The sequence below is a fragment of the Pelodiscus sinensis genome, chromosome 4, assembly GCF_049634645.1.
Source record: "Pelodiscus sinensis isolate JC-2024 chromosome 4, ASM4963464v1, whole genome shotgun sequence".
NCBI lineage: Eukaryota > Metazoa > Chordata > Testudines > Trionychidae > Pelodiscus > Pelodiscus sinensis.
In genome coordinates this window covers 128237616-128264178 of record NC_134714.1, presented here as the reverse complement: position 1 = coordinate 128264178, position 26563 = coordinate 128237616, and the positions used below count along the sequence as shown (strand labels likewise).

The 26563-nt window shown below is 61.3% G+C and overlaps 2 protein-coding genes across 2 annotated transcripts in view; one reads left to right on the top strand and one right to left on the bottom strand.

The window, feature by feature from the left end:
* LOC102456708 (uncharacterized) overlaps window positions 1-7328 on the bottom strand; it is a 29606-nt gene extending 22278 nt beyond the window's left edge. Inside the window, exons 1-5 of the mRNA XM_075928809.1 lie at window positions 7262-7328; window positions 6677-6852; window positions 6222-6356; window positions 5191-5302; window positions 4451-4483 (exon numbers count right to left, since the gene is read on the bottom strand). Coding sequence (XP_075784924.1) covers window positions 4451-4483; window positions 5191-5302; window positions 6222-6356; window positions 6677-6852; window positions 7262-7322 — 517 coding nt within the window. The 5' untranslated portion in view covers window positions 7323-7328. The remainder of the gene's footprint in view (window positions 1-4450; window positions 4484-5190; window positions 5303-6221; window positions 6357-6676; window positions 6853-7261) is intronic.
* Window positions 7329-17616: 10288 nt separating this feature from the next.
* LOC102450769 (bone marrow proteoglycan-like) lies at window positions 17617-21007 on the top strand. The gene is made up of 6 exons (XM_075926072.1): window positions 17617-17628; window positions 18268-18339; window positions 18697-18926; window positions 19225-19359; window positions 20456-20567; window positions 20774-21007. The coding sequence occupies exons 2-6, from the start codon at window positions 18279-18281 to the stop codon at window positions 20830-20832; spliced, it is 597 nt and encodes a 198-aa protein (XP_075782187.1). The 5' UTR covers window positions 17617-17628; window positions 18268-18278; the 3' UTR covers window positions 20833-21007.
* Window positions 21008-26563: the final 5556 nt, after the last annotated feature.

The window sequence follows — 26563 nt, the reverse complement described above, 5'->3', positions numbered from 1 at the left end:
TAGAATAGAGGGTGTTTATTGCTTCTCCTGGATACAGCACTGCACAGACGTAATCCGGTTACAGGGCCAGGCTTAGGATGCCTCAGCCCCCCGTGAGATGGGGGAGACTGGGCCCCTTATTTCCAGCCCCTTGTTTAGGCTCCTTCCTCCATGGTTCCAGACAGAAACTAAACTCTCTTCCAGCCCTGTCCCCCAGCCAGGGGCTGGACCCCGCCTTCCTCCATTTGGGTACGTCTACACTACAGCGCTAATTCGAACTAACGCGTCTAGAACTAAAACCTAGTTCGAATTAGCGTTTTGCTAATTTGAACTAGCATGTCCACATTAAGTGGACCCTGAACCGGGCTTAAGGCTGGCCGGAAGCAGTGCCGGCAGGGCATCAGAGGAGGACTTAGAGCGTGGAGATGCTGTCTCAGGCTAGCCGAGGGCTGCGCTTAAAGTGTCCCGACCCCCACCCTGGACAGACAGTTCTCAGGGGTGCCCCACTTGCAAAGCAGTCCTGACTTGGAGTGCCCGGACTACCCACACTGGGCACATCACAGCACTCGGCCATCACCCCGGCTGCACTTGCCGCAGGCTTCCATCTGGGGAGAGGGGGCCATTGGGGGGCTGCAGGAGAGCTTCCACACCCAGAAGCCCACAGAGCCAGCCCAGTGCTCCCCATCGGGGGCGCGTACCCCATTCCTCCCTCACCTCCTTCCACTTACCCTTCCCTAGCCCCTTTTCTTGATGTACAAAATAAAGGACAATTGTATTCAAAAATGGAATCTGTCTTTATTGAACAAAACTGGGGGAGACTGGGAAAAGGAGGTGGGAGAGGGGAAGAGAGAGGCTGGGAGAGGGGAGGGCAACTACAATGATCAGGGGTTGGGAACAGGTCCCATATGAAGAGAGGCTAAAGAGACTGGGACTTTTCAGCTTAGAAAAGAGGAGACGGAGGGGGGACAGGATAGAGGTCTCTAAAAGCAGGAGTTGGGCGGAGAGGGTGCCTACAGAAAAGTTCTTCATTAGTTCCCATAAAGAAGGACTAGAGGACACCAAAGGAAAGGAATGGGTAGCAGGCTTCAAACTAGTAACAGAAAGTTGTTCTTCACAAAGCAAAGAGTCAACCTGTGGAACTCCTTGCTGCAGGAGGCTGTGAAGGCTACAACTAGAACAGAGTTTAAAGGGAGGTTGGGTCCATGGAGTGTGTGACGGCCCTTGTGGGTGTGAGCGCCCCCTTCCGGCAGGGAAAGGGGGGTTCAGCGGACCCGCCGTCTGGCTGTTCGAGTGCGATCACCCGGCCGCGAGTCCGGGCCGGGGATCAGCGAACTCGGGGTTCCTTTCCCTCGGGGCTGGCTCGGGGTACCAGTCTGCCCGGTGTCCGGGCGGGGGGACGGGGTCGCCTCCGGCGGCCTGCCAGTAAGTCGGGTCCCCGTCGGGACAGTTGAATTGACCGGGTCTTCGCCCTTTTATCTATTCACCCCAGCGGGGTTACGTGGGTTGGGGTCTCGTGGTAGGGAGGGGGGATGTGGGGGACCCGGGCCCACCCTCTCCACCGGGTCCCAGCCCGGGGCCCTAAGTGGGGGGAGAACGAAACGTACGTTCCTCCCACGACAGGCGGGGTCTATCCCCGTAACGCGCCTGTCCACGGGCGCCAGAAGGCCCCCGCCCCGGGCTGCTTCCACTCCCCGTTCTCCTCCTCCCCGACTGGGAAGGTCCCGCCGTCACTTACCCCGCCCGAGGCGCCGGTCTCGTCCCGCGGCCGTCGTGAGGGTTCGGGGTCGTTCCCTCTCCTCCTCCAACGCGGGGGGGGTTCCCCTTGGCGGCTGGGGCGGCGGTGGTGGCGGCAGCTCCCCTGAGTGCCGCCACGTCCTGCTCCCCCGGGCCGCTTTTCAAACGGCCCGGGTGATGACGTCAGGGGCGTCCCGTCCGTCCCCCGGGCGTCCCGGCCTGACGTTGGTTCCGCGCGGCTCTGGCCGAGCGGAACGCCGTTCGGGCTCCTCGTCCGTCAGCTGGGGCTGTCCCTGGCCCCTCCTTCCCCGTCGGGGAGTTAGCCGGCCCCCCCCCCTGCGGGGTTTTCTCCCTGGCCCGTTCTCCCCTCCTCCCAGGGCTGCCTGCCGGTCCGTCCGGCGGCCTCCAGGGGGCGCCGGCAGCCCTCTCTCGAGTGCGGACCTGCGGCGGTCCGTCACAGAGTGGTATTAGCCAGGGGGTAGGAGTGGTGTCCCTGCCCAACGTTTGTGGAAGGCTGGAGAGGGATGGCACGAGACAAATGGCTTGGTCACTGTCTTCGGTCCATCCCCTCCAGGGTCTCTAGGGTTGGCCGCTGTCGGCAGACAGGCTACTGGGCTAGATGGACCTTTGGGCATGAGGAAGGCGGGGATGGAGCAAGTCATGTGTGAGGGCACAGGGGCATAAAAGGAATGGGGGCAGAGGGTGGTGAGGGGGTGGGCATCAGGGAAAAAGAGGGCAAAGGGGGCAGGGGCAGTGAGGGAAGGGGGAGGCACCAGGAGGGTGCAGGGCTAAGGGAAGGTGCAGGTGCCAGGGAATTCTGGGGGTGAAGCAGAAGAGCAGACACCTGCAGGGGAGGGACCAGCACCAGAGGAGAGAGGCAGGGCAGGTGTGTAGAGGGAGGTGTTAGGAGAGGGGATGAGGAGGGGTAGCTCACATGATCAGAGTGGGGCTACTGGAGGAGTGGACACAGGGGGGAGAGAAGGGCTGGTGAAGGGGAGCGGGTCTCAGGAGGGCTGAGGGCAGTGAGAAGGGCAGGCGTCAGGACAGCAGAGGAGGGTGAGAGGTTAGAGGGCAGCAGGCACCAGGGGAGCTTATGGAGCAAGGGGAGGAGACACGGCAGCAGAGGGGAAAGGTAGAGGTTTATAAGATATTTATTAATAACTTGGGCGCCACAGTGGCACATCCAAACAAGCCCCATGAACTCAGTACTGGTGCACAACACAAAATTCATTCTGCTCATGTCAGGAAACTCTTAGAGGGAACACTTCCCCCAGCCTCTCCGTCCCTGAGGGTATGTCTACACTACCATCCTAGTTCGAACTAGGGTGGTAATGTAGGCAACCGGAGTTGCAAATGAAGCCCGGGATTTGAATTTCCCGGGCTTCATTTGCATAAAGCCGGGCGCCGCCATTTTTAAATGTCCGCTAGTGCAGACTGTGCTGCGTGTAGCCGCGCAGCACAGAGTCCGCACTAGCGGACATTTAAAAATGCAAATGAAGCCCGGGAAATTCAAATCCCGGGCTTCATTTGCAACTCCGGTTGCCTACATTACCACCCTAGTTCGAACTGCAGGGGTAGTGTAGACATACCCTGAGTTACCGTCACACACATTGGTTTAATGCAACTGCAGGATAGTTGCATGAGGGGGGTTTGGTGGGGGCCAAACTAATCCCTATTGGTAGGAGGATGGTGAGAAAAATCCTTAGAGAGGGGTCACATGACACCTTTTACTTCTGGTCATGTGGCCATCTTGCCCTAAGAGTGTTACCTCCAGAGGCCTGGCTAATGGGAGTCAGGGGGTGTGGCTAATGGAGGTCAGGGGCGTGGTTAACAGGGGCCAGGGGTGTGGCTAATGGGGGTCAAAGAGTAAATTAAAAACAAGTTTGATGTGAAAAAGTGGGCTGTTCTCAACCCATTTCCTGGGCCTATTTTGATTGCCAGTCCACCCCTGCCCACATTCACACTTTCCTGTACCGCTGCTAACGCGGCGCTAACCCAGCTCTGCACGGCACCCCTGAGAGAGGTCGCCCCCAGCCCTTGCTGCCCACTTTGTGCCCATCTGTCTGACCCCCGTAAAATGCCCCCAGTGCTGGGGAACCCACTGACCCCCGAGGCTCCTGCTAAAATTGTGCCCCCTCTTCCAGGTGGGGATCTGGTGGGCTCTGAGACATCTCCGCCTATGACAAGCCCCCTCAAAGCCATTGTTGGGGGAGCAAAATATCTGATGCTTCCTGATAGCAGCCTACAGCATGGGCTGCAGCCCCCTGCTCCCTTCCGGGCCCGGCGTCTCTGCGCCCTTTGCTTGCTGGGGGGGACATGACGGGACATGGTCCACAAGCACAGTACCTCCCCCTGCTGCCCCAGGTGGGGTAACCGCCAGCCTCTCTCCCCACCCCTGCCACCCCCTCCCACTCCAGACTCCCTCCCGGGGGGGGGGGGCAAAGCCCCAGCCTCTCTCCCAGTCCCCCCCCCCCCAGCCCAGCCCCAGCAGGAAGGAGCGAGGCCAGGGGTGCTGAGTGAAAAGCTGTTTTATTGCAGGGAGTCACAGGCCACAACCAAGAGTGGGGGCCAGAGGCTGCCTCCCCCTGGGGAGCTGTTGTAGGGCTGGGAGGGGAGCCAACTCCCGGAGGCAGGGGTGGCAGGGTGTAGCAGGGAGGCCCAGGCCAGCAGAGCGATGGGGGCAGGGCCACCCCATGGCGGGAGCATCCCCCTCAGTATTCGCAGATAAAGGGAAGGCGAGTTATGCACCTGAGGCATCTCCACTGACCATCTGGAAGAGAAGGGGGGTGTATGTGTCAGTGCCTTCCAGGCCGGTACCTAGCCCCCAGAAAATCCCAGACCCCCCCCCCCCCCGATCATCTTCATAGGAATGGCCAGACTGGTTCAGACCAAAGGTCCTTCTACCCCAGTGTCCTGTCTGCCGACAGTGGCCAATGTCAGGTGCTTGAGAGGGAGGGAACAGAACAGGGAATCATCAAGTGATCCCTCCCCGTCACCCATTCCCAGCTTCTGACACACAGAGGCGAGGGACACCATCCCTGCCCATCCTGGCTAATAGATTCATGGAGGTTAGGTCCATCAACGGCTATCTCGCTCTTTTTTGAACCCTGTTAAAGTTCCAGCCTTCACCACATCCTCTGGCAAGGAGTTCCACAGGTTGACTGTACGCTACCTGAATAAAAACTTCCTTTTGTTTGCTTTAAACCTGCAGCCAATTATTTTCATTTGGTGACCCCTAGTTCTTATCTTGTGGGAATAAGTAAAACACTTTTCCTTATTCACTTTCTCCACACCAGTCATGATTTTATAGATCTCTCGCGTATCCTCCCTTAGTCTCTTTTCTAAGCTGAAAAGGCCAAGTCCCCAGATCCCTATGGCCCAGATGCCCGGTTCCCCTACCCCAGGACTCTTCTTCCCCAAGCAGTGATGACATCCCCATCTCCACCCTGCGCCCCCCCAAATCCTGGGATGACTCACTTGCGGTGCACATGGACACACAACGTGTGATAAAGCTCCTGGGGTACCCTCGGACCCAGTTGGAGTAGTCCCAGTTGCTGCGGTCTGTCCAGCGGGTGCGCACCCAGTGGAGCTGGAGGGAGGAGGCACAGTTGAACTGGGGTAGGCTCAATGCTGTCCCATCTTCAGGGCGCCCCGGGGAAACCCCCCTCCCTTGAGGGCTGGGGCCATTGCTCTCAGGAGCTGCTGCTGCCCTGGAGCCACATGGGGGTGGGGTCACAGCGAGGGGCTCTGGGTTTGGTGGGATGGGGGACAGACCCCAGGGCAGGATGCCCCTGGCATGTGCTGGCTCCAGCCTTTGCCCCGGGGTGACATAGTGGGGGGGCGGTCTGCTCTGTCACCCGGGGTTCCCCTGCGCTGGGATGGGTGATTCCCACTGACTCACCCACATGTGGATTGGCCCAGACACCTAGGCCCAGCCTGGGCAGTTAGCAAAGCTCTTCCCAGGGGGAGAGACAAAGGAAGTGAGGCAGAGACGGACACCTGGCTGGGGGCAGGCCCTGGGAGCAAGGCAGTTTCTGGCTGGGAAGCATGAAGGGAAGAGACTAAGCGGAGTGCTGAGGGTCGGGGGTGGAGGGAGAGAATGGATCCCCAAACCCAAGGGGTCTGAGGCATCCTGGCTCTGACTCCTGAAATTACATCACCTCTATGCTGTGCTGTATCCCGGAGAAGCAATTAACCCTCTCTATTCTACTGGCTGGCGGAGCCTGTTCTCACTGCTATGGGGGTGCAGGATCAGGGGAACCCCAACGCGCCGTCACACCCGGTACCAGTCCTGAGCATCTGAAGGGGAATGGGCCCCAAGGAAATGACCGGTCAGAGGGGGCAGCTGAGACCCACGCCTGAGCCGGCTGAGCCATCCAGCGCTGCCTCTCAGGGAAAGAGCAGGGGACAGCCTGGGGCTGGGCTCTGGGTGGGATGCACTGAGCCACCGTGCAGGCGCGGGCAGTGAAGGGGGGACACTGGGGCAGTGGGGCTGGACCTCTCCTTACCCTGCGGGAGGCTTTCCCGCCGATCCACACGTCGCTGTGCCTGGAGTTGGCGCGAGCTTTGCAGCGCAGGCGCATGTTGGCTGCACGGCTGTGGACGGAGGCCAGGTGGCCGTGGTAGCAGCGGACACAGGTTTTCTGTGGGAAAAGAGTGAGGGGGCATGGGGCAGCCAGGGTCCTGGGCACACCGACACATCTACCAGCCTGGGCCCCACATGCCAACTCCTGTCCCTATGCCCCCTCCACTGATCCAGGCGCCGCCCACTGCCCTTCCATTGCCTCCATGCCCCCCGCCCCATGCCCGCCACCCCCCATGCCATCAACTCTCCCCACGCCATCCCTGCTTCCCCTCCGATGCCTTCACTGCCCCATGCTCCCTCCCCTGCCTCTCTGGGCCTCCCACCTCACCTCCTGACCCATCTGCGAGTGTCACCCCCCCCAACTCCTGCCCCACTCACCTCGGCACGCCTAAAGGTCTGCCAATTCTTCACAAACACATAGCGGTAGAGACGGCCCCCACTGCCTGTCATGACCATCCGGACGGTCTCGCTCTCCGTGGGGCAGGGTGGCTCTGGCTCCCCAGACTCCTCCTCAACCTCTTCATCTGGGATCTCCTGCTCTAGGGCACCCGCATCTGGGGGGGCGGACACACCAGTGGACCCTTCCAGCCCCAAGACAGAGCCCAGCCCTCGAACAATCCATGAATGCAGGGGGCTGAAGGGGCCAGGGGACCCTGGTGTCTGGGCTGCTGAGGGTGGGGGAGTCATTGGGAGGTTAGGGGATGCTGGGATCCGGAATGGAGAGGGTCGGGGGAGATTGTGGGGCCAGGGAACCCAGGTGGCCAGCCCAGAGTGGGGCTGTGGGTCGGTGAGAGCACAGATCTGGGGGTACTGGAGCCCTGTCCTGTCCTTGCTGGGGTCTGACCCAACCCAAGCAGGGTGTGCGGGAGGGGAGGTTCCCATTGGGGAGATGGCCTATAGGTCAGACACCCCCCGGGGTGGGGGAAGGGCTGTAACCACAGGGACTTGGGCCCCAGAACTTACCCAGCTGGTGAGCAGAGACGGCCCCTAGCAGGGCAAGTGCCAGGACCAGGGACAGCTTCATCTTGGGTGGAGCTGGGGGGTGAAGTGCTGTGAGACACAGATTGACCCCCCCCCAATTCGTCCACCCCCACCGAGCCCAGACTGACCGCTCCGCTTAGAACCCCACCGCCCGGCACTGCACCTGCCCTGTACCGCAGGCACCAGCAGTATGGGCACCCACTGGCTATGGAGAGAGACTGTCAGGGAGAACAGCATGGGGCGTTAGCCTGTGGAACTCCCCGCCACAGGATATAAGAACCAAGTGCACTGAGCAATACCAGGCCTCTCTGGGCATCAGGGGCCAAGAATGAGGCCTCCCAAGCTCAGCCTGAAGGGCAGGAGCTGAGCAGGCCCTGGGGTCAGGCTGGGATTTGCCCCAGCCACAGAGAGATGAATTATGGGAGTCACCTCCTCTGGGCATCTAGAGCTGGCTGCTGAGAGCCAGGAGTGATGCCCTCCCCCCGGCACAGATCCCCGTCACCTCCCCCCGCAGCCCCTGGGGCCACCCAGAGACCCCGCTCACCTCTGTGACAGCCACCAGTCCGGGGAGCTCTGCCTGGTCCAGCCGTGCCAGCCCCTTATACTGGGCTGGAGCAGGAAGCTGGGGATGGGGGAAGAGCCCAGCTCCCAGCCCCTTGTGCTCCCCCCTCCCTGCCCCCCACAGCTTGTGACGCGCAGCCTGGGCTGTGCCCCCCCAGCTGCTTCATGTCACCCCCTAGTGGCCATTAGGGGAGTTCACAAATCAGCTGTTTAACCCCTCGTCCAGCTCAGCCCCCCCGCTCTCAGGTTGCAGGTTCCCTGCAGATAAGCATCTCCCCGCCGGCCGGGCCGCTTTCACAAGGGGATTGACACAGTAACGGCCACGCTGGGACCCCGATAGCCCGGGGCCGTTACACCGCAGGGCCTGGCCACAGGGAACGGGGCAGCCCCCAAGGGGCTAGTGCCAGCTCCCCCTGAGTGCCGGGGTCAGGGTCCTCTCCCCTCCCCTGCTGGGTACTCACTGGGGGGTGCCCCTCAGAGCCAGAGACACCCCCCCTCATTGCCAGGGGCCTGTGCACTATGGGGCTGGAGTGGGGCCCTGCCCTGCCTCCTGGAACCCATGAGCCTGGAGGTGGGGGCCTGGCCAGAGCTGAGCCCTGGGGCATCAGTGGGCTTCTCCTAGTTCCCAGAGGGACCCCACAGCTGGCACTGATGCTCCCTGCAGCTGCCCCCATGAGAATGTGGGGGGCCCTGTCTGCTCCTGCATCACGCTGGGCACCAGCCCTGCCCAGGGGCTCCCGCCCCCACCCCCACGGAGCAGAGCGCAGCCTCTGCACAGAGACCCCAGCCCGGCCTGGAAGACTCCCAGTGACAGAGCATCTGCCCCGCCCGGGTAAGGTGGCCCCAGGGAAAATCCCTTTCACAGCGCCAGCCTGCCCCGAATCTCCCCAGCCTCCTCTCCAGCCATCTGGGCCGGGCTGTGGCTGAGAGCCCGGAGCCCTCGCGTCTCGCAGGCCCGCTCCCAAGGAATGGGGTTGGCTCCCTGCCCCCGGGGAGAGGGGTTGCGCCATTGGGAGACACACGGGGCAGGGGGACTGGGGCAGCTGAGAGGCCTCCCCCTGTGGCTGGGCAGTGCCAGGCTCAGTGTAAACGAACTGTTAGCCCCTTTCTAAAACTCATGGAAGTTTTTGGGTGGCCAGTTCCAGTACCAAAGGGGAAGGGTCCATGAGAAATCAGGGCCCTGAGACTGACAGACCCCAGGGGCAATGGGAAAAGGCCAACACTCCAGCTCGGCCTGATTGACAGGTTGGACAGATGGATGAGGGAATTAGGAGGCCAGGTCCGGTCCTCGGTGTGAGCTGGGATGTTCTGGGTCTCTCTGAGAAAAGGAGCGAGAGCTAAGAAGAGCAGCAAGGAGAGCAAGCTGTGCTGAGAGACAGACCTGCAGCGTGAGAGCCAGAGGCCCGCACACCCACGGAGTGCAGACCTTTGCTGAGCAGCAGATCTGCAGTGACCTAAAAGCCAAAAGGGTCAGAGAAGCAACACAAGGAGCTGGAGGCTGGCAAAGCAGCACAGTCTGCAGCTGGGTGTGGTGAACAGCTGGGACCAGCAAAGGGGGGAAAAGAGGCGCTGGGCAGGGAGACACCCCCAGCCAAGAGGCCCTGCAGGCCAGACTGGGAGAGGGATTGTGACTGCAACTGGGAGAGGGGTCCTGCCACCTGAAGTCCTGTGGTCACTGCCAGTGCAAGCATGTCCAACCTGCACCCCCCTGCAGCACAGCCAGGGGCTGAGAGAGAGCCCTGCAGCCTATGAGGAGCAGACTGTGAACTGTCCTTGCACTCTGCAGACGGCTGTTTGTGATGTCCCCGTGCTACAGAGCAGGACTGTGTGTTCTCTTTTAACCTCTCTCATTTTTTCCTTATTCTTTTCTTTTTAATCAGTTGCTGTTTAATACATTGTATTTGCTTTGAACTGTATGTCATGATCAGTGGGTCAAGGAAGCATGCAGTGTGCAGAGAGCACCCCGGAGTGGGGACACCCGAGCCCCTGCCCCAAGTGACTACAAGGTCGGGGATTAAGCCCCAGAAAACCTGGGCCCAGCTGTGTTGGGATTTCGAGGACTCTGCTACTCAGGAGAGTGGAAGGGGAGCCCTCAGGGTCAGGCAGACCTTCAGGTAAAAGAAGTGGGAGCGAGGACTCAGATCCTTTCGCTGGTCCATTTCACCGGGGTAGTATAGAAGCCAGGAAACTTCCCCACAATAGCAGGACCATTCCCCCGCTTACATCAGGGCTGAGGCTGTGGGCAGAGGCCACCAGCCCCAAGAGCCCGGCTCTGTGGGATGTGTCCTGGCTCCCTCTGCCTCAGTGTCGCCATCCCCCGGGCCAAGCTCAGGCCTTGCCCACCCCGGCCTGGGGGCCACTCTGGAGGGATTGGGCAACCTCAGCCCAGCGCAGGCCCAGTTCAGGCAGATCAGGGGCAGGGGCAGATCATCTGTCTCCCATGGAGACGGCTCCTTCTGGGCAGGGCGCAGGCCTCTCCCGGTCCCCCCCGGCTGGCAGGGCCACTCCCCTTCCACTCGACCTCCCCGCAGCCAGCCTAACTGGCCCCCAGTCCTGCATGGGCCTATCCCTCTATCCCCCACCCATAGCCGTGTGGGAGAGAGGGGACCCTGGCTCTGAGGGGCACCCCCCAGGGAGTACCCGGCAGGGGAGGGGAGAAGACCCCGACCCTGGCACTCAGGGGTACCTGACACTAGCCCCCTTCCCTGTGGCCAGGCGCCCGGCCCTGAGGCCTCTGGAGTAACGGCCCCGGGTTATTGGAGGGCCCAAGTGTGGGGTCCCAGCGCGGCCGTTACTGTGTGAAATGCCCCTTGTGAAACCAGCCCGGCGGGGAGATGCTTATCTGCTGGGAGGCCCTGAGCCCGCGGGGCCTGAGGGTGGGGCTGGGAGAGGGCTGCAGGCGGCATCTGACAAGAACGCTCCTCAGTCCCGACCCGCAGCCCCTGCCAGCCTGTCCCTCGGGCGCCCCTCGGTCCCACCCCAACCTGCACCCCAGCCCTGGGCTCCCTGCCCCATACACAGACTCTAGGCTGTGGTCCCTCCCACTTCCTGCCTATCCCCCCCATGGGTCGTGTTCTTCCCCATGGACAGGCCTGCCCAGTGCCTCCCAGGCAACGGCAGGAAAGGCCTCTCGACCAGCCTCCGTCATGTCTGGTGCAGGTCGGGGGGTCTGAGAACCAGTGGGTCCGGGGACTTTGTTCCAGTAACTCTGGTTCCTGACCCCTCTACTGCCCCCCCCCCAGCTCACCCACATTTAGATCCACTCTGGGGGTCGAGAATGCACCCCCCGCCCGCGAGCGGCACAGCTGGGCTGACCCATGTGGACGTGGCGAGGGGTCAGCCCACCTGTGCCACTCGGGGGGCTAGGCATTCTCTTAAAAGCCATCAGCTTTTAGGGGACCCTGCTGCCTCAGGCCCCTCCCCGATGGCCTGGGTCGTCGATGCCCATGGCTGCCCCGGCAGGGAAAAAGTGTGGGGGTTTTACACCCGTTCTGCCTGTCGGGGCCGGTGGGTACAGTCCGTCACTGGGGTGCTTGTTGTCCCTTCCGGCACGGTTGCAGCCCGCTGGTCACGGTGTATTCTTAGCACCCCCGCCAGCTGCCGGCCCAAAGGTCTCGTGCCTCTGGCTCTGTGCCAGAAGGATGTGAGCCCCTCAGCCCGCCAAGTCCAATGGGGGAAACAGAGATGCCTGCTGCTCTGAAACGTGTTATCCACGGTCACCGAGGGGTGGGGAGCCACCGGATCCTCCACCCCCATCCGCAGCCAGAGGGTGCAACAGAAGGTTTATTGGTTCAGGGACACCGCGTAGCACAGACTTGTCAGCACAGGGACCAGGAGCAGCCAGCACCATCCAACTCGGGGAGAGGGGGGCCCAGCGCTAGGGTCCTGCCCCCCCATCTCTGCACCCCAAGCCAGCCAGACTCACTCACACACCCCAGCAACCCAGCTCTGTCTGCAGCCAGCCCCGCCTCCAGCCTTTGTTCTGCTTCTGGGCAAAAGGTGTCACCAGGTCACACCCCCCTCCCAGGCTCAGGTTACCTTGAGACAGGACCATTGTGACCCTGCTGGCTTGGGCAGCCTCCCTCAGTGAGTCACACCCGGAATTCCCATCCCCTCCTAGATAGTGGTGCAGTGCCCAGGGAAACTGAGGCACACACACAAGGTACCCCAGGACAGTAAAAATCACATGCAACGTAACAAAGCGAATAGAGTGAGCAGCATCCTCACTTTGTCACATCCACACTTCTGCCTTTCGCCACTTTCTCCCCACACACAGCCCCACTGATGTCCCTACGCCTCTCCCAACAGCCTCGGCTAGTCCTGAGCTCCCCTCAAACCCACCCTTCACACCCTCCAGTTCCCCCGAATCCCCACCAGTAGCCCTGTTTGTACAGCCCCATGCCAGGTCGGTTCACCACTTACATCTTAGCAGAAGGCAGGCGGTTGCCAGTCTTTGAGAATCTAAACTCTAAAGCTTTGGTCACAGGAAGAAAGGGTGAGAGTGACAGTCATTAATGGAATCAAATTCCCCCAACAATTGCACCGTTCTTGGATCTGGCTTGCAGCAGGGATGGGACAAACCACTTCCATCAAGTCTCTGACGCCCATCCCTAGGTGGGGAGCCCGTACCATGCACCGAGCGTGCCCGGTCTCAGCACTGCGTCCGTGGGCGCGCTCCAAGTCTGCCTGTTTTCAGCGTTGCACCAAAGAGGCAGCACTTAGCTATGGCCCATTGATACCTGCTGGGATCTGGCCCATTGACTGGAGGATGCTTGGTCCTGCCAGGAGGGCAGAGGATGGGACCTGATGAGCCCTCGAGGTCCCTTCCAGCTCTAGGAGTCCAGGATTCTGTGATTCCAGTGGAGTTCGGACTGGTTGTCCCCGGCTGGGATCAGGCCCATTGGCTCCCCCTGAGAACGATGCCTCCATTCCACCACAGCATTTGTGTGAGAGGCCTTGTGTGACGGACCGGACCGGGTCTGGGCACAGCTGAGGGCATCCACTAATGGCAAATTGCTCAAACTCGGGGCTCCTTACAGCCCCAGATTGGAGACCTTCCCAGAAAGGCCACACACCAGTCACACAGAGAGCTCCAGCTACCTATCTGGCCAGGCTGAAGCCTCATGAGCAAAACCCCTCTGACCCCACAGCTCTCCCTGTGCCCCAATCTCACCTACCCCGAACGGGTTCTTCCGGTCCCAAGAAACCAGCCACACATCCCAGGTCAATTTACACTCTGGATCTTACCCACAAGACCACGCTGAGCCAATCCTTTAGAATCTAAAATCTAAAAATTTATTGCTAAAAGAAAGAAAAGCCTGAGAGTAAGGTTGTTAAGGAGAATACATTACATGCACCGAATCTCCCAGTTCTCAATACAGGCTCGCACCAGAGATGTTACAACTGCTGGCTTAAAAGTCTCTGGTGTACGTCCTAGGTCAGGATGGGTCCACAGTTCTTCCCGGCTTATGGTTCCCTGCAAGGCTGCATCTGGGATCAAGAGCTGAGCTGAAGACCAAAATGGGGTCTGCCGCATGGCATTTTATATCCACCCCTGGTCTCTTCCAAGCTGGAGTGGGTCACACGGCCCAGGGACCTATCCTTGTGTCCCAAGCCAGCAGTCATTATTCTGGCTGGTCTGCAGGCATCCAGATTCATTCCCCAGGTGTGTCTTTGGCACCTAGAGATCCATTGTCCCTGGAGCCTCGCTCTTCAGCATAGACACTGAACAAACATTCCTGGCCCATTGCTCTGCCTCAGATAGAGAATTTTCCCGCATCAACACAGCGTGCACACTCATAACGCCACACACAGACATTATACAAGTACATGAATAGCATCTACAGAATCAGTAGAACAGAAGCTTTCATGTGACACCTCACATGACCCCCTTTGTACAGACTTTTGGGGGACATACCCCCTCATGGGTGCTGCTCCCCTTAAAATCAAGTAACATGACACCCTGCTCCCTCTGCAACTCCCCCCCCCCCCCCAACACCGTGCAGTGAGCAGCTGCCTGTGACAGGTGTCCACAGCAGCCTAGGACTGCAGACAGCAGGAGCTTCCTGGCTTGGCGAGGGAAGGGAAGGGTTGAGGGGCTCTGTGTGGAGGGTGGAGAAGGAGAGAGACCCCCCTACCCCGAGTCATCAAACTGCCAGAGCCCACCCGGGTGGGGGATGGGCACTGAGGGGGGGTCCCACAGAGGTCGGGTTGGCAGCCACGTGATGCAGACACACCACGTGCATGGCACCCAAGTGCCCAGCAGGGGGCAGGCGGACTCGCAGGGTGGCCGTGGGGCCTAGTGGAGGGCGCATTGATCCGGGGCAGGGACAGGCTGTCCCACGGCCCTGCTTGGTGACTTTGGCCATGTCCCATCATGCTCTGGGCCTGAGTTTGCCATGGGTACAGGAGGGGTAATGGTGTAAAGTACTTTGCCCTGCACTGGGGGGAATTTCTGCCATGCCCTGGCCAGAGCAGGGGGGGTCTGTCGCCATCCCGCCATCGCTCCGGTTCGCCAGAGACCTGAGGCTGATTGAACGTGCTGCGCTGGATGGTCCCAGCCCCGCACCAGATGACTGGCGCTCGGCTCTGACTGCCAGGGAATCCCCCCTGCGTTCAGCCTGGCTTTGCCCATCGAGATCAGAGCCCCCGCTGCGCCGGGTGCTGCACAGAGCAAACAAGAGGCAGCCTGTGATGGACTGGGCCGGGTCTGGGCACAGCTGAGTGTGTCCGCACAGGGCAAATTGCTCAAACTTGGGCCTCCGCACAGCCCCAGACTGGAGGCCCTTCCCAAATAGTCCACAAACCTTCAGAGCACTTCAGCTGCCGGTCTGGCGAGCCAGAAGCCTCACGAGCAAAACCCCTCGGACACCCCAGTTTTATCCGTGCCCCAAGCAGCCCCGGGCCTAACACACAGGTGGGGGGTTATAGGACCCACTCTCACCTACCCCGAATGGGTTCTCCGGTCCCAAGAAACCAGCCACACATCCCAGGTCAATTTACACGCTGGATCTTACCCACAAATCACGCTGAGCCAATCCTTTAGCATCTAACATCTAAAGGTTTATTACTAGGAGAAAGAAAAGCCTGAGAGTAAGGTTGTTAAGGAGAATACATTACATGCATCGAATCATCCAGTTCTCAATGCAGGCTGTTAGCAGAGATGTTACAAACTGCTATCTTAAAAGACTCTGGTTACATCCTATGTCAGGACGGGTCCACGGTTCTTTCCAGCTTGTAGTTCCCTGCGAGGCTGCATCTGGAATTAGGAGCAAATCTGAAGACCAAAATAGAGGATGCCACATGGCACTTATATACCTCCTTGATCTCTCCCAAGATGGAGAGTCACACGGCCAGTGGCCAGGTGTGTCTTTGGCCTTTAGAGATTCATTGTTTCTGGAGCCTTGCTCATTAGCATGTCCATTGGCTGAACATTCCTCTCCCATTGCTCATCCACAGACAGAGAAGTTTCCAGTATTAACACAGAGTATATATTCATAACCTCACACTCAGACATTATACAAGTGTATGAATAGCATAGACAGAATCAATAGAAGGTAAGCTTTCATTTGACACCTCACATGGCCCCCTTTGAACTAATGTTTGGGGCAAACACCCCCCCATGGGTGCAGCAGTGATCTGGCTGCTCCACTTAAAACCTAGTAACGTGACACAGTCCCTGCCCAAGGAGTTCACAGGCTGAACAGAAAAAAGTGGGCAGGGGAAACTGAGGCACGGAACTGTCCCATGCTCCCACTGCTGCCAGGCGGAGAACCCAGGTGTCCCGACAACCACCTGCTGTCCTGCCCACTGGGCCAGCTAAATCCATCGTAACCAACACACTAAACGATTCTCCCAGGATGCTCCAGGCCAGGTGTTGGGAGGCCCGGGGGTAACCCCAGCGCTCACAGCCCTGAATGCCATTAGCTTGGGCGGAGCAGATGCTTGTCACTCTGAGTCTTCCAGGCCGGGTTGGGGTCTCTGGGGTTGGGAGGCAGGTGCCCCGGGCAGGGCCGGGCCCGGCGTGATGCAGGAGCAGACAGGGCCCCTCCTCTCGGGAGCAGAGGGCAGCTGCAGGGTGCATCAGAGGCAGCTGTGGGGGGCACTATGGAGAGTAGAGGGAGCCTATTGTTGTCCCAGAGCTCAGCACTGGCCAGATCCTGCCCCCAGGCTGGGGGTCCCAGTGCCCCTGCTCACCGCAGGCAGGGTAGGGCTACGTGACAGGGTGTGATGGACCGGGCCGGGTCTGGGCATAGCTGAGGGCATCCGCTCAGGGTGAATTGCTCAAATTCAGGGCTCTCTATAGCCCCCAGACTGGAGACCTTCCCAAACAGGCCACAAACCAGTCCCACAGAGCGCTTCAGCTGCCTGCCTGAAGCCTCCCGAGCAAAACCCCTCCAACACCCCAGCAATATCCGTGCCCCGGATGGCCCCGGGACTCATACACAGGGGAGGGGTCTTAGCATCCAATCCCACCTACCCCGTATAAGTTCTGTCCGGTTCCAAGAAACCAGCCACAGATCCCTGGTCAATTTACCCTCTGGATCTTACCCACAAATCACGCTGAGCCAATCCTTTAGCATCTAACATCTAAAGGTCTATTACTAAGAGAAAGAGAAGCCTGAGAGTAAGGTTGTTAACGTATCATACATTACATGCATCGAATCTCCCAGTTCTCCATGCAGGCTCTAGCAGAGATGTTATAGCGGCTGGCTTAAAAGGCTTAAAAGTCCTTGGTGCACATCCTATGCCAGGATGGGTCCACAAATCTTCCCGGCTCGTGATTCCCTGCGAGGCCACATCTGGGGTCAGGAGCAGATCTGGAAACCAAGATGGAGTTGGCCACATGGCCTATTTATCTCCCCTCCTGGCTTCTTCCAAGCTGGAGAGAGTCACACGGCCAGTGGCCAGGTGTGTCTTTGGCCTCCAGAGATTCATTGTTCCCTGGAGACTTGCTCATTAGCATGTCCATAGGCAAACATTCCTGGCCCATTACTCAACCACATATAGAGAAATATTCAGTACTCATACAAAGTACATGCTTATAACTTCACACACAGACATTATACAATCACATGAATAGCATATAGAGAATCAGAAGAAAGGAGGCTTCTACTTGACACCTCACATGGCCCCCTTTGTGCCACTTTTGGGGCCAACACCCCCCCTCCCATGGGTGCAGCGGTGATCTGGCAGCTTCCCTAAAATTCAGTAACATGATACAGGGTCTGCCTGGTCACCCCCCACCAGCCTTAGGCCCATAGTTCACAGGTCCATGGCAGTAAGTGTGTGTGTGTGCAGGGAAGGGCAGGTCCCGGGCTCTGAAAGGCACCCCCCAGAGAGTCCCTGTCAGGGGAGGGGAGAGGACCCTGACCCCGGCACTCAGGGAGAGCTGGCACTAGCCCCGCTGGGGGCTGCCCCATTCCCTGTGGCCAGGCCCTGCGGTGTAACGGCCCCGGGCTATCGGGGTCCCAGCGCGGCTGTTACTGTGTCAATCCCCTTGTGAAAGGGAGATGCTTATCTGCAGGGAACCTGGGCTGGGATGGGCAGGGGGCGGGGGAAACAGCTCATTTGTGAGCTCCCCTGATGGCCGCAAAGGGGCGACATGAGGCAGCTGGGGGGGCACAGCCCAGGGTGGGCGTCACAAGCTGTGGGGGGCAGGGAAGGGGGAACACAAGGGGCTGGGAGCTGGGCTCTTCCCCCATCCCCAGCTTCCTGCTCCAGCCCAGTATAAGGGGCTGGCACGGCTGGACCAGGCAGAGCTCCCCAGACTGGTGGCTGTCACAGAGGTGAGCGGGGTCTCTGGGTGGCCCAAGGGGCTGTGGGGGGAGGTCAGCGGTGGATTTAGGGCAGGGCGAGCGAGGCGGCTGCACCGGGCCCTGCGCTTCCCGAGGCCCTGCGCATGTGCCGTGTCAAAGGAGGGGCCCCGCAAAATTTCGCTGCCCAGGGCCCCGCGGCACTCTCATTCGCCCCTGGGGGAGGTGACGGGGATCTGTGCCGGGGGGAGGGCATCACTCCTGGCTCTCAGCAGCCAGCACTAGATGCCCTGAGGAGGTGACTCCCATAATTCATCTCTCTGTGGCTGAGCAAATCGCAGCCTGACCCCAGGTCTGCTCAGCTCCTGCCCTTCAGCCTGAGCTCATGAGGCCTCATTCTTGGCTCCTGAGGCTGCCCTGCTGCCCAGAGAGGCCTGGTATTGCTCAGTGCACTCGGTTCTTATATCCTGTGGTGGGGAGTTCCACAGGCTAACGCCCCATGCTGTTCTCCCTGACAGTCTCTCTCCATAGCCAGTGGGTGCCCATACTGAGGTACAAGGCAGGTGCAATGGTGGGGGCAGGGGTTCTAAGCAGAGCGGTCAGTCTGGGCTCGGTGGGGGTGGGAGGAATTTGGGGGGGTCAATCTGAGTCTCACAGCAGTTCACCCCCCAGCTCCACCCAAGATGAAGCTGTCCCTGGTCCTGTCACTTGCCCTGCTAGGGGCCGTCTCTGCTCACCAGCTCGGTAAGTTCTGGGGCCCAAGTCCCTGTGGCAATAGCACTTCTCCCACCCCAAGGGGGTGTCTGACCTATAGGCCAAATCCCCAATGGGAACCTCCCCTCTCGCACACCCTGCTTGGGTTGGGTCAGACCCCAGCAAGGACAGGACAGGGCTCCAGTACCCCCCGATCTGTGCTCTCACCGACCCACAGCCCCACTCTGGGCTGGCCACCTGGGTTCCCTGACCCCACAATCTCCCCCGACCCTCTTCATCCCAGACCCCAGCATTCCCTAAACTCCCAATGACTCCCCAACCCTCAGCAGCCCGGACACCAGGGTCCCCTGGCCCCTCCCAACCCCCTGTATCCATGGATTGTTCCAGGGCTGAGATCTGTCTTGGGGCTGGAAGGGTCCACTGGTGTGTGCACCCACCCAGATGCGGGTGCCCTGGAGCAGGAGATACGAAATGAACAGGGCAAGGTGGAGTCTGGGGAGCCAGAGCCACCCTGCCCCATGGAGAGCGAGACCTTCCGGATGGTCGTGCCAGGCACTGGGGGCCACACCTGCCGTTATGTGCTTGTGAACAGTTGCCAGACCTTTTGGAATGCCCAGGTGAGTGGGCAGGGGGCAGGTGGTGGGGGACTCACAGATGGGTCAGGAGGTGGGGTGGGAGGCCCAGAGAGGCAGGGGAGGGCAGGGAAGGGCAGGGAAGGCATCAGAGGGGGTGCAGGGATGTCATGGGAAGGGTTGATGGCAGGGGGGTGGCGGGCATGGAGGCAGAGGAGGGGCAGTGGGTGGTACCTGGGGCAGTGGAGGGGGCATAGGTGCAGGAGGTGGCAGGTGGGGCCCAGGCTGGTGGATGTGACGGTGTACCCGGGGCCGTGGCTGCCCTCTCTCCCTCTCCACACAGAATGTGTGTGCCCGCTGCTACCGTGGCCGCCTGGCCTCCATCCACAGCCATTCAATCAACGAGCACCTGCGCTGTATGGCTCGCGCCCGCACCACACAAGGCCAGGTGTGGATCGGCGGGTTCACCTACCGCAGGGTAAGGAGAGCTCTAGCCCCGCTGCCCCCCCCCCCCCTCACTGGGCAGAGCCCATGTGGGCTAGGGCACTCTGGCCCCTGCCCCATCTTCCTCGCCCTGTCCCTGCCCTGCCCCCGTCCCCTCCATCTCCCCTCTCTCAGTCCCTCCCACCCTCGCTTACTTTCCCCTGGCTGGGGGATGCAGGCTCTGGGAAGGGCCTGGGGGGTGCAGGGTCCAGCCTGGTGGTGCTTACCTTGGGCAGCTCAGGCAGGCACCCTGCATAGCCTGGCTCCATGCCATGCCGGAAGCGGCCAGCACATCCCAGCGACCTCTGGCGGGACTGGGGGCTCCATGCACTGGCCCTGCCTTCAGGTGCCATCCCCTGCAGCTCCTATTGCCCCGTTTCCAGCCAATGGGATCTGTAGAGCTGGCACTCAGAGCAGGGGCCGCATGTGAAGACACTCTACCCCCCAGGGTCAGCAGAGACATGCCAGCTGCTTCTGGGAGCGGTGCAGAGCCAGGGCCTGCCTGAGCCCTGCTGAGCCACTGGACTTTTAGCAGCCTCAAATCTCCTGGTTGAGTTCAGTAGCCCCTGGGATATGGAGCCTGATTCCAGGAGACTCCTGGGGGAACCAGGAGGGTTGATAACCCCCATGTGGGCCCTGGGGCCCATCCCCTGCAGTGCAGAGTGGGGACGGGGATCCAACCCCGACTGCTGTTCAGTGTGTCCCCAGCCAGGGCCTAGCTCCAAGCCAAGCCCCCCGTGCCTGCTTGCTCCCTGAGAGGCAGCCCTGGATGGCTCAGCAGGCTCAGGCGTGGGTCCCAGCTGCCCGCATGGCTGGTCATTTCCTTGGGGTCCATTCACCTTCAGATTTCTAGGATGGGAACCGAGGCAAAGGCTGGGGCCAGCACATGCCAGGGGAATCCAGCCCTGGGGTCTGTCCCCCATCCCACCAAACCCAGAGCCCCTCGCTGGGACCCCCACCCCCACGTGACTCCAGGGCAGCAGCGGCTCCTGGGAGCGATGGCCCCAGCCCTCAAGGGAGGGGGGTTTCCCCGGGGCGCCCTGAAGATGGGACAGCATTGAGCCTACCCCAGTGCCTCTCCTCCCCTCCAGCACAACTGTGTGAACGCCTATTGGTTGGACCGCAGCGCGTGGAACTACGCCTACTGGGCCGCAGGGAACAACTATGGCTGTGGGATCAATGGTGTGGCCCTGTGCACCGTAGGTGAGTCGCCCTGGGGGCGGGGGTGCAGGGTGGAGATGGGGATCTCCGCACTGCTTGTGGGCCCTGGGGCAGGGGAACCGGGCATCTCTGGGACAAGGCATCTGGGGCTAGGACGGGGGGAGAGGGTCACAGGGGTCCGGGATTTGCTGGAGGCTGGGCGCCAGGTGCAGGCCTGGAGGGCATTGACCCCCTCCCCTCTTTTCCAGGTGGTCACTGGAGAAGCGTCAATTGCGCAGCTCGCCTGCCCTTTATCTGCGAATACTGAGAGAGATGCTCCCCTCATGGGGTCGCCCTGCCCCCATCGCTCTGCTGGCCTGGGCCTCCCTGCTCCACCCCTGCTCCCTGGAGTCGGCTCCCCTCCCAGCCCCCCCACAGCTCCCCAGGGGGGCACAGCCCCAGGCCCCCCACTCTTGGTTGTGGCCTGTGACTCCCTGCAATAAAACAGCTTTTCATTCAGCACCCCTGGCCTCGCTCCTTCTTGCTGGGGCTGGGCTGGGAGGGGAGAGCGAGAGAGGCTGGGGGTTACCCCACCTGGGGCAGCAGGGGGAGTTACTGCTGCTCGGGGACCGTGTCCAGTTCTGGGGTCCCCCTGGGACGTGCCCAGCAAGCAAAAGGCGCAGAGATGCCTGGCCCAGAAGGGAGCAGAGCCACTGTCAGACAGCACCAGTCCTTTCTATGGTTACCAGATGATATCAGAAAAATACTGGGTCCACTTGATCTCAGATGTGGGGGGGGGGGGTCCAGCTGGGAGGGGAGTGGGGCTGGCCAGGAGGAGGCCGGGGGGAGTGGGGATGGTCAGGGGAGATTGGGGCGGGGGAGAATAGCTGGGGGGAAGCAGGGTTGGCCGGGAGCGGATTGGGGGGGAGTGGGGCTGGTTGGGGGGGGAACTGGGTGGCGGGGTGCGGGGCTGTCCAGGAGGCAGTTTGGGGGAGCAGGGCTGGCCAGGGGAGACTGGGGTGGGGGAACCGGCCAGCAGGGAGTGGGGCAATCTGGGAGAGGATGTTGGGGGAGTGGGGCTGGACAGGGGAGATTGGGGGGGGGGTGGCTGGTCGGGATGGGGTTGGAGGGAGTGGGACTGGCCCGAGGATATTGGGGGGGAACTGGCTGGCGGGGATTGGGGCTGTCTTGGATGCATGCAGATCCTGGGGTGCTGCCCGTCCCATACACAGTCCTGGCAGGGCACACAGGCAGCCCCGGCCCCGGGGATTCCATTCTGCCTTCCCCCGCCTCTCTACTGTGTAGCTACGTACTGATACTCATAATAATAAAACTTACTTCATTAGAAAATACCAGACATTTATATGCCCGGTATTTCCTCAATTTGTTTCCCAGGCAGAAAGCTGAAATAACGGACTGTCCAGTTCAAAACCGGACACCTGACCACCATGGACAGGAGCAGCCAGGAGCTGGGAGGCCGGAACGCCGAGAAACAAAGCCTCCCTGTCTTCTCCCAGCCACACCCCATCCCCTGGGCTGACTGACATTCTGCGCCAGGCAGCCCCGGTGCCAGAACCAGAGGGAGGCCGCGCAGAGACCGGGGAGGGGGGAGCCAGGCCGCTGGCTGGGTAGAGGCTCAGCCCTGGCCTTGGAAGGAGCCACACGGGGCCGGGGTGAGGGAAGCGGTTTTATTGTGGGGAGTCCCAGGCCAGGCCTGAGCGCAGGGGGTGGGGCTGCCCCCAGGGAGCTGGGGCAGGGCTGGGACCTGCGGCACAGGGCGAGCCGGGTGCAGGGAGCAGGGGCACCCCCAGCAGGACGGAGCAGGGGGCCCAGGCCGGCACAGCAGGGAGGGCAGCAGGACCCCGGGGGGGAAGAAACCCCTCAGGGAAAGCGTGAAGGGATCTCGCAGATAAAGGGCAGACGAGTCTCGCAGCTGATGCTTCTCCAGTGACCCCCTGGCAGAGAGAGCAGGTTAGTGCCCGCCGGCCGGCACCTGGCACCCCCCAGCCCAGTTCCTCCTCCAGGGCCCCCCCAGCCCAGTTCCTCCTCCAGGGCCCCCCCAGCCCCAGTTTCTTCCCCCAACCCCCAAACCCCCCTAGTCCCAGTTCCTCCCATGGGCCTCCACCCAGCCGCAGTTCCTACCCCCCTAGCCCCAATTCCTCCCCCTGACCCCACCCCCCGAGCCCTAGTTCCTTCCCCCAGGGCTCCACCCAGCGGAGTTCCTCCCCACACAACCACCCCTCTCCCTAGTGGCCCCTCACCTGCAGTGCACAGGGCGACACGTTTTTCTGTTGCGTCTCGAGGTCTTGCCGGCCCAGTTGTTGCAGTTCCGGGGCTGCCGTCCACCCCGTCTTTACCGGGATGTCGGCTCTGCAGGGGGAGGGGCTGGCGTAGGATCCCTAGGGAACCCCAGGCCCTTTCCCAAGCAGCCCAGGCTACTGCAGAGCCAGTGGGTCCCAGGGCTAGAGCCAGGGGCTGTGGCTCAAGGGGGGGGGGCAGGACCCACCAGCCCCAGGCACCTTGTGAACAGCCAAGCTCATTGGGCCCCCGAGCATGGGGGGGGCTGGGACCAAACCCTGAACTGCCAGAGCCCCCAGCGCTGCCTCCCAGGGGCAGCCCGGAGCAGGGACCCGGCTGTGGGCCCGGAGCCGCTGTGGGGGATGGGTCATTTCCCACCACCAGGGTGAGCGGGCGTCTCTGGGGCAGGCCCAGGTGGGCAGCAGGGCCTTACCGATAGGGTTGCCAGGTGCCCAGTATTTTCGTCTTCTGTCTGGTAAAAAAAGTTCAGAAAATACCAGACACTTAAGATATCGGGTATTTTCTGATTTTTCTCCCTGCCAGGAGGTGAAAAGACCGGGCACGTGACAACCCTGCGACACACTCAGCACCCAGCCTCCGTCCCCAGCACCCCGCCCCCATGCTTACCTGGTTCCACAAGGCTACCCGCAAAAAGACCAAGGGGAAGCGATGCCTCCCCTTGGTCTTAGTGCTCAACTGCTCCCCTGTCATAAGAACAGAAGAACGGCCATACTGGGTCAGACCAAAGGTCCATCTAGCCCAGCATCCCGTCTGTCTGTCCCTATTCCTATTCTGACTGTACTCACTCTGAAAGGGGACATGCTGTTTTAATGCTGTTTTATTTATTTATTTTGCTCAGCAACTTTGGTCTCCCCACCCCCTTTTTTTTTCTTCAACAGAATTTTTTCCCTGGTGTTTTTTTTGAGGGGGTGGGAGGTGGGGAGGAGTGTCCGGTATTTTTGGTTCAACCATCTGGCAACCCTACTTACCAAGGAGGAGATGAGTCCCCCGACCCACACCTGGCCCCACTAGGATATTTGGCACAGCTGCCTGTTGATCTGGTTGCTATGGATGGAGGCCAGGCAGCCACGGTACCTCTGTGTGCACGTGTTCTGTGGGGAGAGGGAGTGTGGGGAGCACCCATTGAATGGGCCTCAGCCGCTGTCCCATGTGCCAGTTCCCATCCCCATCCCCAGCCCCACATGCCAGCCCCTGTACCCCATTCTCCAGCCCCACATGTCAGCCCTCCAGCCCCAGCCCCCAGCCCCTGTCCCCCATTCTGCAGCCCCACATTTCAGCCCTCCATCCCCAGCCTCTAGCCCCATGAGCCAGCCCCTGATTCCGGTTCTGCAGTTCCACTCTCCAGCCCCACACATAGGGTTGCCAGATGGTTTCAACAAAAATACTGGACACACTTGACATGACATGACAATCGACATGACATCTTAGTTAGAAGATTCTAGACATTTCTATTTTCTCAATTTGTTTCCCGAACAGAAAGCTCAAATACTGGACTGTCCAGTTCAAAACCAAACACCTAGCAACCCTACCCACACGCCTGCGTCCACTCCCAGCCTCCAGCCCCACGTGCCAGCCCCCAACTTTACACACTATAAGCCAGTCCCAGGCACGATCCATCCTCAGCCTTGGCCCCTCTCCATCCCCCGTGGAGCCCACACTGACCCCCAGCCTGGGTCCCCCACCATCTCCCGTGGAGCCCACACTTACCCCCAGCCTTGGCCCCCCGCCATCCTCCATGGAGCCCACGCTGACTCCCACCTTAGGCCCCCCACAGGGGTAGCTCTAGACTACCTGCCAGGAACTGGTGCCCTAGGCCAACCATGCAATCGGCGCCCCCACCTCCAAACCCCTCAAAAACATTGCACCACTTGGCGCCCCATTTAACTTGGCATCCTAGGCGACCGCCTAGTTCACCTATATGGACGGGCCACCCCTGCCCCCCGCCATCCGGCATGGAGCCCACACTGACCCCCACCCTGGGCCCCCCTCCATCTCCCATGGAGCCCACACTGACCCCCAGCCTGGGCCCCCCATCATCCTGCATAGAGCCCACACTGACCCCCAGCCTGGGCCCCCCATCATCCTGCATGGAGCCCACACTGACCCCCAGCCTGGGCCCCCCATCATCCCGCATGAAGCCCACACTGACCCCCACCCTGGGCCCCCCTCCATCTCCTGTGGAGCCCACACTGACCCCCAGCCTGGGCCCCCCATCATCCTGCATGGAGCCCACACTGACCCCCAGCCTGGGCCCCCCATCATCCCGCATGGAGCCCACAATGACCCCCACCCTGGGCCCCCCTCCATCTCCCGTGGAGCCCACACTGACCCCCAGCCTGAGCCCCCCATCATCCTGCATGGAGCCCACACTGACCCCCAGCCTGGGCCCCCCTCCATCCCCCATGGAGCCCACACTGACCCCCAGCCTGGGCCCCCCTCCATCCCCCATGGAGCCCACACTGACCCCCAGCCTGGGCCCCCCTCCATCCCCCATGGAGCCCACACTGACCCCCAGCCTGGGCCCCCCTCCATCCCCCATGGAGCCCACACTGACCCCCAGCCTGGGCCCCCCTCCATCCCCCATGGAGCCCACACTGACCCCCAGCCTGGGCCCCCCTCCATCCCCCATGGAGCCCACACTGACCCCCAGCCTGGGCCCCCCTCCATCCCCCATGGAGCCCACACTGACCCTCAGCCTGGGCCCCCCTGCCATCTCCCAGGGAACCCACACTGAGCCCCAAGCTGGACACCCACCACCCACCTCACCGAGACCAAACTGACAAACTGCCCCTCCCCCCCCAGTTTTCATCTTTGACTTCCCCTCCAGCCCTCCCAGCCCCTTATACCGAGCTGGGGCAGGAAGCTGGGAGGGTGGGGAAAGAGCTGCTATCAGCTCCCAGCTCTTTGTGCCCCCACCCCTGCCCCCCTATGGCTCGCCGGCCCCCATCCCCAACCGGGGCTCTGACCCACTGGCTGCTTCATTTCGCCACCTTAGGGACCATGATGGGGCACACGACTCCTCATAGACCAGGGCTGGGAACCTTTTTGGGGCTCAGGGCCACTGACCCCTCCCCTCACTGATGTGGCCCCCAGCTAAGGAGAAAGACACTCCCCGCGCTCCCCTCCCACACCAGAGCCTAGCAGGGCCCAGCCTGGTACATTCTGTGTCCTCCACCCCTGCGGTGGGGCAGTGGGGGCGGGGGGGGCTGCAGTGCCAGCGCAGGTTCCCCAACGCTGGGGGTGAGCCCTGAGCTTGGGGCCTGATGCAGCAGCCAAGGGCTGCGTCCAGCTCCCAGGCCTGAGGTTCCCCTCCCCTGACCTAAACCACAGGGGATCCGGGGTTCAACTCCCCCTAATCCCTGCAGCAGTTTGAAGGGGTCCCAGACATGAGGGACCTACTTTAGGGAGGCCCAGTGTGTAAGGCAGGGAGAGCTGGGGCTGGGGATTGGGAGAGAGGGGCCCTCCAGAGCTGTGGTCAGGGGAGTTCAGGGCTGGGCTAGGAGGGCTGGGGGTCGAGAGAGAGGATCCCTGGCCCAGCTGGGTGCAGCTCACGGCGGATGGCAGGGGGTGCGTCCCAGCAAGAACAGGTGGGCTGGAGGTGCTGACTGGGCTAGGATGGCCGTGGGGTGGGAAGGATCAAGGGGCATTGTGTGAGCCAGGTGGGACCCTGGGATCTCACTCCTGGGGGATCCAGCACTGGCGGGGAGCAGCAGTGGCCGGGGCCCTTCCCTGGCTAATGA